Raw genomic sequence first — 13941 nt, forward strand, 5'->3', positions numbered from 1 at the left:
AAAAAAAAAAAAAAAAAAAAAAAAAAAAAAAAAAAGAAGAAGAAGAACATGTCAACAACCTAGGTGGTTGTTCTGCAAAGGTAACAAAGCTTGGATTCTTCTTTGTATATTGCCTCTCCTATACTAATCTCTGGCTCCACATATATATAATGAATACTATGAGTATTGCCAAAGAAGTGCAACACCCAAGTAGGCAACATCTCGTCAATTGGCTATCAACAGCAAATGTAGCAATATTTGCAATAAGAGCTCTCATCCCAGGTATTGTTTGTGTATCCTAGCACGATTTTCTTCCCACCATAACCTGGCATGCACTTCTCCAAATTTTTCTCGGCTGCGTCCACATGCATAAGCTTATATCAGCCTCAATCAGAAAGATCATAAAATGAGAACAAATAAAGCGATCATAAAATGAGAACAAATAAAGAGAGGCAGAAGTAGCAACAGAAGTTCAAAAATATCATGTCCTTAAGTTAATGTATAAAGGAAAATGTGGAGTGTCCCAAGTTCTCATGGCATATAACAAGAGCAGTTCTCTTTACTCTTTCTTCTTACTAACAAAGCATTATAAAAATGTGTACGAGATTAAACATGTATGTGAAATACATCTACACAAACTAACACTTCATCAAGCATTTCATGACGAAAATTTTACTGATGAATGAGAATGCTCTAGCACCAATTATCAAAATGGACACAGGGGCGACTGTAATAATAGCATTTTGAGGTAACAGTGTTCTTACAGGTCCACCTGCATAACTAGGCTTGCATAGTCGGTCCATATTCTATGTTGCTCGCTCTTCAAAAATGTTAGCGGGTGCGTGTCGGATTCTCCAACACTAGTGTATTTTTGGAGAATCTGACACGGGTGCGACATCGAAAGTGAAGAGTCCGTGCAACTTAAGTCCATATTCCTCCCACATCATTATCCGTAGGTAATTTAAATCATTTAAGATGTAACTTGAAATAATTGTGCTATTGCAAGAAAATATGCCTGCTTTAGTTGTCTAATTAACTAATCTAGAGATGAAACTAACCTGAATCTGACACGTTTGAGTTCTCTTCTACCATCTGGTAGCCCTCGTACAGTGATGTAAACCCCAGGCTCATCTTGCTCAACCCATTCTGTTTCGAGATCACTGGCATTGCTGATGGATAGCTCTCCAGAGCGATCTGCATCTCTTGATGTGCTAGTCCTCATAGAGGCATCCATTGACGACATTTCCGTCTTTGTTCCACTGATGCTTGAGAGTTTTGGGGTTGAGGAGACACCGCAAGAGTCATAATTATAGCGAGAATGGGTCGAGTGTAGTTCAAGAGAATCAGATGATGAATACATTGGACGGAACAAAGTACGGGGTAGTCGTTCTTTAGTGAGTGGGGGTGTCACAGGACTGTCTTCAATCGATTCGATTTTTGAATTCTATAAAAGAATGGAGAATTTATATTTATGATAAAGGAAGACGGACAAAGAAAAAGAACAGATATTTAACATATATACTTAAAACACCATAAAGCAGGTATTATATGGGTACCTCGTCTTCAGATCTTGGTGGTGTTGGCAGGGGAAAAGCTTGGCGATTCAACCTTTGGACATTATAAAGCTCCATTACCTTCTCCCAATTCTCTGACCACCACCTTTGAGCTTGGTACTTATTAAACATTTCTCGACTATTATAAAGAAACAACTGAGTCAGAAATTTGGCTTCATCTACGATCTATCCAGAAAATCCTTAATTTGCAACTATTTTTCCATCAAAAGCACATACATAAGCTCCATCTTCACTCTCTTAAAGTTTTGTTAAACGATGTTCTTGTAAAGAGAACATATATGAGGTAACAGGACTTTTTTCTAGACATGAAAATAGTTCATTGGTGTTGTTACATTTTAACGTGCTAATGCACTTCCCATCCGTTTGCATTGTTGCATAATGCAGCAACTTCCAACCTTTGGTGACTTTATGCCAATTACTCCCACTAGCTTTGGTGCCAATTACTCTTATGAGTCACGTGGTAAGAATGTGGCCATAAGTATCTATCTCTTTGTGTATTGCAACTCATATAACATATGTAACCTCTAAAGCATCCATCTTACTCACTTCATATCCACTATTTTCTCATTTACTAGATGAAAGAAATACTATACCTATATAAAGGGTGTTTTCTTCCTTATGATGGTAGAGATGAGTTGTAGCACATTGTGAGGTACAAGAAAATATGATAAGTGCAGAAATTATATTAGTGAAAGAGAGTTGAGACACAAAATATTCTAAGTCTCTAACTATATTCAATATACAAAAAAGAGTAACTATATTAGTGAAAGAAAGAGTTGAGACAAAGAAAATATTTTAGGTCTATAACTATATTCACTATACAAAAGAGAGTAATAATATATTGAAGGAAGGTGTTTTTGTGGTAGAGCTTTGGACTCTTCAACAAACCTGAAGGGAACAGGTCAAGAGATATATTGTAGGATCGGTGTAGATTATGCCGCAGTGAACTTGAATCTCCTTAAAGAGAGCGAGATATCCGCCCATCAGCTAAGAAGAAGATTATTTTATTTTCTTCAGTTTTTGTTCATTTTATTATTTCAACTGTAAGGAGATACATGTTATGTTACAGTTTAAAATATCACAGATATCAAGATGAGAGATCTCAACATCTCAATGTCACTAGTTTCTTCAAAAGATAAAAGGAAAGGGATGAAAAGTAAAGTATTTTTCTACTTGCTCAACTCAAGTAAAGGAAAGGTAAAAGAACTTTCTACTTCTTGTGGAAGAAAGTTAGAACATTGTACCTAATATTTTAAATAAATAAAGTGGCAAAATAGCTCGGTGGACCCTTGTACTTGGTCTGTTTTATAAAGTGAATACTTCTACTTAGTCATTTATCATCTGAACCCCTCAACTCAATAAAACTCAATATTTTAAACCCTTTGACTGTTGACCGGATCTATGTGGCATTAAAATAGCTGAGTTGGATATGGCGCGTGACTACACCGTGTATGAGTGCGTGAAATAACTTATTTATATTAAAATTTCTTTTAAACAAAACCTTTTTAATTTAAAAATATTTTTAAAAATTAAAAAAATAATAATTTATTTTTTTTAAAAAAAAAAGGCCCCCTCCCCCCGTCCAGCACCCTCTCACTTCCCCCACTTTTGTCCAGCACCCCCCACCTCACCCCTTACTGCAGTCCAGCACCCTCCACCTCACCCCTAGCCCCCGTCCCTCGCGTTCACCACCCCCCACCCCCCACTTTCTTCCAGCCCACCCCAGCCCCATCCAACACCCCTCACCCCACCCCTACCACCGTCCAGTACCCTAACCCAGTCCCCCAGCCTCCTCCCCAGCACCACCTTCCTTTGCACCAACCCCCCCTCCCACACACACAACGCACCAGCCCTCCCCAACCTTCTTCTTTCACATCAGCCAACCCCCACCCCCCAACGCACCAGCCCCCCCCACCTCAAACCAAAAAAACTTTGAATTCACTTTTTATTTTATTTTTTAAATTTTTTCTCTCAATTCGAATCTTTTCATTTTTTTTGGATTAAAATTTAAATTTGAAATGTTTTTATTTTTTTTTAGATTAAAATTTAAATTTGAATTGAAAGTGAGTGACAGTAGAAATTGAAAAATTAGTGAATTTCATGAATAAGCTTGAAAAAACTTGTAGTTTTTGTGAAGTTGTTAAAGATATTCAAATTTAAAAATAAAAAATTTATTATGTTTGTTTATATGAATTTATAGTTAAAAATTTAAATTAGTTGGAGAAAATTTTTAATTATTTGAAATGAATTTGATATTTAATTTGTGAGAAAAAATAAAAACATGATTATTTAAATTTTTCTACAATTTATAATTTTTTTATTTAATTCAATTTATTTTAATATTTAATTTCTTATGTAGCATTTTAAAAATGACATGGAATTTAATGTAATACTTGACAATGACGTGGAAGCTGACGTGGCAGATGTTGAAGCGAACGTAACAGCTGACGTGGGGCGGGTATGTTACACACACCAAAAAAGTGTTTAAAATATTGAGTTTTATTGAGTTGAGGGATTCAGATGACAAAGGGCTAAGTAAAAGTATTCATTTTACAACACAGACCAAGTATAAGGGTCCACCGAGTTATTTTGCCTAAATAAAATATACTACTTTTCATGACCATAAAGTAGTTGGGGCTAATGAATTGAGAAAAATATCACCATGAAAAATGTGATGTTTGCACTTTTGAAAATGTGTTTTTTTAAAAATAAAATGTGTTACAAGTGCATATATTAGTTTTAGAATAAATCATATGTTACTATTTATATATGAGTTGAGGTCTTTGGCTCTAACAACCATGTTATCAAAGAAATGAAAAAAATTGAGTAGTCATTTTGACATGAAAACTTGGTGAGATAAATTTCATTCTTAGAATGAAAGAAATACCCTAACACATGTGATAAAAATTTTCTTGAAAAATCATCTTGTTGTGAAAATTATGAAATACAATTTTGTTAATTGTAAGAGTCATGCAACTCCTTTTGATTCAAATATGTGAAAGTGGTGTGACAAATAACTAAAGGAGCTTGCTAGCTTAATAAAGAAAAAGATATGAGATGTGTGACTTATTGAACTTGGCATGATAATGTTTATGCACTAAAAGTACTTAGCAGATACAAGCAAACCAGGAACATTTACTTGGTACGAAATTGAGACTTGTTTTATAAAGAAAAAATATTCTGCTAAAGTATTTTTTGATGCAATGATAAAAAACTTGGTGTTATTTGTTGAAATGAAGAAATAAATTATTTATTTGCTACCTCTATCATGGAGGTTGAACTAATTATTTTAGTTTCAACTAGTGAAAAAGTAAATTGATCAATCACTTTACTTTGAGAAATTAATTTATCTAATTTTGAGTTATTGTGACAGCACAAAAATTTATTGGTAGAGTATGAACCATTATTATAATGGTAAATTCAGACCATAAGGAGAAAATACAATATTGTGAGATCATACGGATCAACAGTATACCAATATTGATTGTGTTAACTTCGTGATAATCTTACAAATTGATAGACTAAGGCTTTAGTGAGATAAAAGGTCTGAAATACATCGAGGGGGAAGGAATTGAAGCTCAAAATTCTAAGTCATATATGAGGAAATCCAACCTAGGGACTAGAGATTCTATAACCAGGTTCAATGGAAAAAACGAATCATGTGATGACTTGTTGGGAATGCACTATTGTTTTATCCCTCCCTATGGTGTGAGTGTATTTTTCTATAATAATTTGTGGAGGCTGAGTCTAAGAACTCTTAATGAAATTTTATATCTCGTATGAGTGGGGTGTCAAAGTTACAGGATCACCCTTAATAGATTTCATCTATGTGAGTGTGGAAGTAAGCCGCTTTCAATGAGAATGGCCCATTTTCAAAAACGCTCAAGAAAAAACGGAATAGCATATGGTCATAATGTGCTAGCTATTAAAGCTTATGTCAACACTTGATTGTTGTATGTAAGCAGCGATACTTTATTTTCCTTAAGTAGTCATAGTTCAAGTCAGAAATTACTACTTACTTTGGAGTAAAATTTACTGTTTTACTAAGTGAATTATCAATGCAGATCACGCCTTTATTATGCATCTGTGTGTTTTCCTTTGTTTTAGATTACTTATGGGTGCCGTATTTATGTTATGTAATCTTGTAACCTTGTGCTTTACTATGTGTTTGTGTGGTACCGCGTGTCTTGAGCCGGGGGTCTATCGGAAACAACCTTTCTACTTCTTCAGAGGTAGAGGTATGGACTGCGTACATCCTATCCCCCCAGACCCCACCAGGTGGGAATACACTGGGTTTGTTGTTGTTGTTGTTGTAGTTTACCTTCAACTAATCTGGTAAAATACTCTCTTAGTTTAATAAAAAATAAGTGGAGGAACGTTGTTACATTTTAATATTAAAGTGCATTTTAATGTGCTAATGCACTTCCCATCCATTTGCATTGTTGTATTATGTAGCAACTTCCAACCTTTGGTGACTTTATGCCAATTACTCCCACTAATTTTGGTGGCAATTACTTTTATGAGTTAGTGATAAGAATTTGGTAATAAGTTTCTTGTAACTTCTACCATTGTTCTACCTCTTTATGTATTGTAACTCATATAACATATGTAACCTCTAAAGAATTCATCTTCCTCACTTAATATTCATTATTCTCTTGTTTATTAGATGGAAGAAATACTATATCTATATAAAGACTGTTTTCTTCCTTGTGATGGTAAAGATGAGTTGTAGTATATTGTGAGGTACAAAAAAAATGATAAGTGCAGAAATTATATTAATGAAAGAGAGAGTTGAGACACATAAAATATTCTAAATCTCTAACTATATTCAATATACAAAAGAAAATAACTATATTAGTGAAAGAAAGAGTTGAGACAAAGAAAATATTCTAAATCTACAACTATATTCACTATACAAAAGAAGAAGGTGTTTTTATGGTGAGGTTTTGAACTCTTCAACTAATCCGGAATTTCTTGAGTTGTACATCATTGATGGATTGTTGTATCCTGGACGGGACAAGTCAAGAGATATACTGCTGGATTAGTGTAAATTATGCCGCAGTGAACTTGAATCTCGTTAAAAGAAAGCGAAATATTCACGTCTTAGCCAAGAAGAAAATTATCTTATTTTCTTTAATTTTTGTTCATTTAATTATTTCAACTATAATTAATTTATGATATATTACACCAACAATTGATTACTGTGTGGCATGATGGGCATTGTGGTTTATGCAATGCACCTTTAGAGCACCTACTAAGCTGAAATCAATACAAGCTGAATGTTTAGATTATTACTTTCTAAGTTTCAATGTATGTGACATTCCTTTTGTTTTTATTGTCAGTTTCAAAAGGAATGACACCTTTCAATACAGAGTAATAATTTTGATTTTTGAACTTTCCATTTTATTCTTAATGTGATTATATATAGTCACGCAAATATCTGAAATTTATTTTGAACTATAAATTTTTTAAAAGTTTTTCTTTCATTTTGACATCCAATCAAATACCTTAACATAATATAGAAAGAAGAATGTAACTATTTCTATGAACGGCTACAATAAGAAGGTAGAAAAGGGTAAGTGAGAACAAAAGAAAGAACTAAATTAGCCATAGTCTGGCGGTCAAAACCTAAAAGACATTATAGCAAGTGATTAAATTAGTAGATTATGTTATGGAGTAATTGTCCTCTTTCATGGCCTACCACTCACTCAAGCTTTTAGACAAAGAGGATTCCTTTAATAATTTAAGGGGACCAATATCTTAAAAACTGGCTTTAATGCATGGATAAAATGCTGTCTGACTTTGCTTAGAGCACATCCTATCCTTCACCAACCAAGAAACGATTAAATTTATCTCACGGGGATGGACAGTGACTTACAGGCCATTGAACAGATCATTAAGAAAAACTGTTCACCAATGATTGACCAACTCTATCACAATTGTATATTTTTATATATGATTTTTCTTTATTTATTTAATACTTCCTCCGTTTTTTTTTAATCTGTTTAAAAAAAAATGACTAAAAAGGAAACTTTTGACCAATATATTAAATTAGGCTCTTATCACAAATCTTGTGATGCACGGATTGCACTAAGATGAGACCTACAGTGTTCAATTGCAAAAGTCTTGGCCCGAATGTCTAGCATTAGAACCAAAACATAGACTCTTCTACTAGCTTTTTCCAAACCAAATGGCTGTCACTATTGAAATTGTGATGTCCATCAGAACAAGAAAGTGATAGCTTAAGAGTCTTGTTCCTCCATTAGAAGCCAAATTTAGCCTACTCCAATTTTGTAGTGGCGCAGGAAGGGCAAATAATTGTTGTAGACTCTTGACGGACAAAACTGACACCCAAATTCTTACAAGATGACAAAATGGAAGTACTCATGATCAAGATGGAAAATGAAAGGGGGTGATAACGCCCGACAAGACGACAACATCAGTAAAAGGTTTTGCCAGCACTATCAAAACACGCCCACCAAAGTGCTCCATTAATTTTTGCCTTTTTAGACTTTAATTTGAAAGGAATCTTATTTTCTTGTTGCCCTGTTATTTTTCATGATCGGAGGCATAATTACCACTAGCACCTACTAATTTCTTCGTATGGCCAAAGGTTATTAAAGGTGATATTTGGGTGGGGCGTCAAAATTTACTTTTAGCACGCCTTCTTTTGGTAATAATCATAGGTAAATTTTTTTCAAGGACTGTCCGAAACACAAATCAATTGCTCTTTCATGTCATCTTGACAGGGTGGGCATCGTATGGTAAAAAACGATATTTTAAAATTTGGTATAGTAATTTTGATTTTCGATATCTAAAAGAATAATATTATTACCATACCAAATTAGTTCGGTATGATTCGATATTTTTAAATTCGATTTTGATATTTTACAATATGGTAATTTGGTAACCATACTTTATTTAATTTCGACTTACATATATTCATATAAAAAATTTATAACTTTAAACTTTAAAAACGTCTCAAACATATAAGACTAACAACTACCTTTGTCAATCAATTACACAAAAAGAACATTTCAATCACGATTGAGTAGTTCAAGATGCAAAGTCTGAACAACATTACCTAAATTTAAGTATAGTACTCCTAAATAATAAGCTTCCCAAAAAATTTATTTCTAAATAAAATTACTTTTATGTTCAATTGGCTAATAGATGATATATAAATATATTTAATAATCTTAAATATAATATATATAGATTTTACATATTATTAAAAAACTTCGGTGCGATATACGGTATTTCGATATTTATTGCATAAATACCTAATACCGTATAAAATACCAAAATAATTTAAAACTCTTACCAAATATCATAACATCCATACCACAATATAAAAAATTTTAATTTTGAAATGGCATCCAATATATACCATACCCACCCCTAACCTAACCATATACTGTTGCCAATATTGACAATAACCACATAGTTTGGGTTTGACCGGACGCTTTAATCACCGATCTGACCAGCCACAGTTGGATATAATCATAGTGATACTCAATAAATTTTCCATTAATTAATTAAATATTTCCTCAGTTCAATTTTACTTGTCACATTTTAAGTTGACAAACCTATTAAAAAAATAATTAATAATATGATTATTTTATCATAGTACCCTTATTAAATGACGCTTAAATTGTATCTTAAAATTTATTTTTTAATAATAATTAATATTAAGGGTAAAACATGAAAAAAGAAGTTGTCTTCTTTTGATATGTCAAAAATGACAAGTAAAAATAGAAATCCAATCAAAAAATTAGCAATAACTAAAAACGAACGGAGGGACTTTTATGTCAAAAAGATAGCATGGTAAAATAATTTTATTAGTATCCTATCAGAAAAAGAAAATTACCCAGAAAAAATCAAAATGAATTTTCTTTGTTACAAAATTGTTCCCATTTTTTCTTAAAAAAGAAAACATAAATTTTCCAAACCCCAAACCAATAGTATCTCATAACAAACCCAGAATCAAATTTGCAAACCTAATCACTCCATTTTTTGAACCTTGCAAACCTAATCACTCCATTTTTTGAACCTTGTAACCAGAATTCCCGGTAATTTGACTTACACTTTAATTCTCCCTCCATTTTAATGAAGTGGCATTCTTAGTTTGGACATAACCTTTAAAAAAATTATTACTATCATTTATTTTATGGAATAGCTAATTCAACTATTCTAACACAAATAAAATTCCCACTTAATTACATAAGGATAATTTCTTGATTACATAAAATTTTCTTTATTAAAATAAGGATACAATTAAAATAATGTCTTAAAACATCACTTATTTTAAAATAAAATAAAAAGGTAAAATGGAGAGAGAGGTACTTCGAAGAAAAGAGTATACTACCAATCAACTCCCACTTAATACTCAGCCACAAGATTTAACTTTTGAGAGGCACATTTTAAATACAAGATAAAACATGAATAAATTGCATAAAAATATAAAAGATAGACATCTATAGAAAATAAAAGGAGTCGACATATAGTATTTATATATTAAAAAAAGGAATAATTCGGTGCACTAAGCTATCGCTATGTGCAGTGTTTGAGAAAGGACCTCAACATAAGGGTGTATTGTACGCAGCCTTACTTTGTATTTTTACTAAAGGCTGTTTCCAAGACTTGAATCCGTAACCTCCTGGTTACATGACAACAACTTTATCAATTGCTTCAAGACTCCCCTTCATAGTATTTATGTATTGAATTAAAATTTTAATCTAATTAACTAATGTAATTTTTTTGCCAAAACTGTTAGGCGGCTTCACCACTCGGGGAGAACCTAGCATATATCAAGGAGGTTTATCCGAATCTTATTCGATAAAAAAAATTACATTATTTATATATGATTAAAATTATTTTTTTTATGTATATATAATAAATGTTGGATCCTCTCCCGTTATTTTGTGTGTACACTTTTAAACCCCCTTGATAAAAATCTTAATTTCGCCACTTATCACCGCCTATGAATTGATGGGATGAGATAAATAAGAATAACACATGATATTAGTTATAGGAAAAAGACATCATTTTCACCTCATACTATACAAGAAAAGTTGAAGCCACATCTAAACTATATAAGTGACCTATTACACACCTTAACTATATAAAAGTGATATTATTACCTCCCCGCGATCCTCATTCTAAGACGCGTATGTTACACTTATTTTAAGCGCGTCCAACCTATTAAATAACAAAAGTCGAAAAGTCGAATCCAAACTTAAACTATATAAGTGACCTATTACACACCTTAACTATAAAAAACTAATACTTTTTACTCCCTAGATCTGACTTGGAAAATATATAATTATTTAAATAAAAAATGGCACGTTTAAATTAAAAATTAATGAAAAAAAAAATTAAAAAAATTAAAATACTCCTCCCCCAACCCCCACCCCCAACATCCATCTCCCCACCCCCACCCCCACCCCCAAACAATCATCTTCTTCATCACCCCCATCCCCAAACCATCATCTTTTTCATCAACCCCCACCCAAAAACTCCAACCCCAACTCCAAACCATCTTCTTCTTCATCACCCCCACCGCAACCAACACAGTTTCTTCATCACCCCACCTCCAAATTCCAACCCCATCCCCAAATAACACAATTCATCCTCCACTTTCATCGAATCAATGTCAATTTCACAATGAACAAAATCAAATTGCATTTGATGTTTAAACTGGCAAAACCAAAATTTATAAAACAAATTATAAAATTTTGTAGCAAGAATGTTTTCCGGTGAATTCTCGTCGGAAAAGTCGTATTCATCATCGACTTTTTCCTCTCCGTTTGTTAATTATTAATGCATCCAAAAATGAAGCTTGATACCATATTAGTTTTTTTTTTTTTTTAATTATAGCTGAAAAACAAATAGAAAAGGTACGAAAATGTGTTGGTCATTACCATTTAAAACAAAGAGACCAACAGTTGAGTGACCATTTTTTGAAACAATAATGGCCATTATAGCTGAAAATTTTTTTTTTTACTTTAAGAAAAGATGATGGGTTACGGATGAAGAACAATGTTAGAAGAAATTAATTGTTATGGCAATTTTGTTACTGGGATAAAGTTTATGGTGGTTAATATGGTGTAATGGAGGTAATGGAGATTTTGGACATTGACAACAATAGAGATTTTAGACATTTGAGAAGACGGGGAAAAAATAAATTAACAAAAAAGAAAGAAAAAATTATGAAAATAATAAATTTATTATTTTTTCGGATTATGCTTACGTGGAGCTGAGATGGTGTTGCCGTGGCAACGCATGTAAAACACCACACCACATGCAAGTGGTGTAATGTCTGACAGAGTATAAAAAGTATCACTTTTTTTATAGTTAAGGTGTATAATAGGTCACTTATATGGTTGTGAATTCGACTTTTCGACTATAGTTTGAAGTGAAAACGGTGTCTTTTTCCTTAGTTATATTATCATTTTTTTTATGGGATAGCTAATTCAACTATTCTAATACAAATAATGAGACAAAATAATTTTAAAATAAAATTCATAATCAAAGGCGACATAAAATAATTTCAAATCTATCTGAAAATCTATGTTCATCCCATCGATCAAACTGCCTTAGAGTTTAACTTTGGGTAATGCTCTTCTATTCGTAATAGTAATTTCTTTAGCAACTACGCCTAGTATTCTTCTTTTTAAGTCAAGAAATGTATCCTAATATTTTGCTTTAAGTGGTTAAAGAGCACTTTTAAGAACTATTGGCAACCAAGAACAATCTAGGAAATTCGAAAATATGTTCTTTACACTCTAAAGGGGAAAAAACAAGGAAAATAATCCGAAGTACGACTTCCCTAGTACTAAATTCAACTTCCAGTAAAATTTAATTAATTGACTCACGAAAAAATAAAAAAAATAAATTGAGGGATACAATAAAGGCGGCTATAAAATTGTTGGTTCGTGAAAGAGAAAAATAAATAATGGTCCAACAAAACTTTATCGAATTAAAATAAACAATGGTCCAATAAAATTAAATCAAATTAAGAAGCAAAGTAATGGTTCGCCACTGCCCACTCATGAATAACAAAACAAATTAACAATAAATAAATAATAAGAAAGCTAATTAGGCAAAATTATCTAAATATAGCGAAAAGAATACCTGAATCGAATCCGCTTGAGATCATTGCCGCCACGTGGTAAAGAAACGAAAGTGATGAGAACGCCCGGTTCGACCTGAGCCACCCACTCTTTCGGCTCGCTTTCTTCAACGAAGACTACCGGTTCAACTCGGCGTCCACTCGCAGACGCCGATACCGGCGTAACTTCCCCGCTCGATATCCCCTTTAGCCTCGCCTCCAGCTCCTTCCTTCCAGCCGTCGAGCTTGAACTCGAACTCCCTGTTCTCTTGTAAGACCACCGGAATTTATCTAATGAGGCAGAGTCGGAGTCGTTCTGGCTTCCGTTCTTACGCAGAGTCGTCGGCTGAGTCGCACACGGACCACATTGCTTGTATGCTCCAGATGCTTTCAATGCCATGTCCTTGATCTATTTCACCAGTTTTAGAATATTAAGGTAGAAATTTATCAAACAAAAACTTTGCAAATAATCATCAGATGAAAAATAATGTACCTGAGAAGTGAGTGTTTTAACGGATTGTTTATTGGAGGGAGCAGTATTTGGATTGTATTTGTCAGGTTGATCAAGCGAATCATCGGTCGGTTGCTTCGAACGAGCTATGCACGTAAGCATCTCGCTAATAATATTTCCACGATCGATCAAGAAATTAAGGAAACAACAACAACGGCTGAAGTCGAAAAGCACCGAAAACAGGGAGGATATAATTAAGCAATGAATAGTTGTTGGGTGATTTGAACAAATTGGGAAGTGAAAAGATAATAAGAGAGTAGAAGTGATGGAGTCTGAAGAATATTGAATACGAGGAAGTGGCTAATAAGGAAAATGAAAGGCAAGGCGCACTTTTATTGTCTTCCCTTAAATTGCGCCATCAAAGAGATTTCTGTACTAGTACATTAAATTAATTAAGACACCCCTGAAGCAACAGTAAAAAAAAATATTTATTCTAAGCTTAAAACCATGAATAAGGGGGAAAAAAAAAAGAAAATGGAAAAGGTTATGAAGGATTTGAGTCCCAGTACAGATGGAAGTGGAGAAAAAATGGCTACATGGAACTTGAAGATGAAATTGAGTAGTAGTTGTTAGTCTTGCAATGCATTAACGAATTAGACCTTTGCCTCTATTTGCTTTTACTTTCTCTTTTTCATTTTTTTTCGTGTGTATTTCTTTTTGGAAAAATTATGAGAAGTGACAAACATAACATCATAATTATAATAAATAACAACACTTTCATAAAATTACATTTTACAGTAAAAATAATATTTAAATAGGACCAC

At 32.9% G+C, this 13941-nt stretch overlaps 1 protein-coding gene across 1 annotated transcript; it reads right to left on the bottom strand.

The window, feature by feature from the left end:
- Window positions 1-37: 37 nt before the first annotated feature.
- LOC107877843 (protein Brevis radix-like 4) lies at window positions 38-13736 on the bottom strand. Its single transcript, XM_016724607.2, has 5 exons — window positions 13160-13736; window positions 12690-13075; window positions 1536-1671; window positions 1038-1423; window positions 38-334 (listed from the first exon to the last, which is right to left on the bottom strand). Exons 1-5 carry the CDS (start codon window positions 13277-13279, stop codon window positions 253-255), a joined length of 1110 nt encoding a protein of 369 aa, XP_016580093.1. The 5' UTR covers window positions 13280-13736; the 3' UTR covers window positions 38-252.
- Between the last annotated feature and the right edge of the window lie 205 nt (window positions 13737-13941).

This window comes from Capsicum annuum, chromosome 7, assembly GCF_002878395.1.
Source record: "Capsicum annuum cultivar UCD-10X-F1 chromosome 7, UCD10Xv1.1, whole genome shotgun sequence".
NCBI lineage: Eukaryota > Viridiplantae > Streptophyta > Magnoliopsida > Solanales > Solanaceae > Capsicum > Capsicum annuum.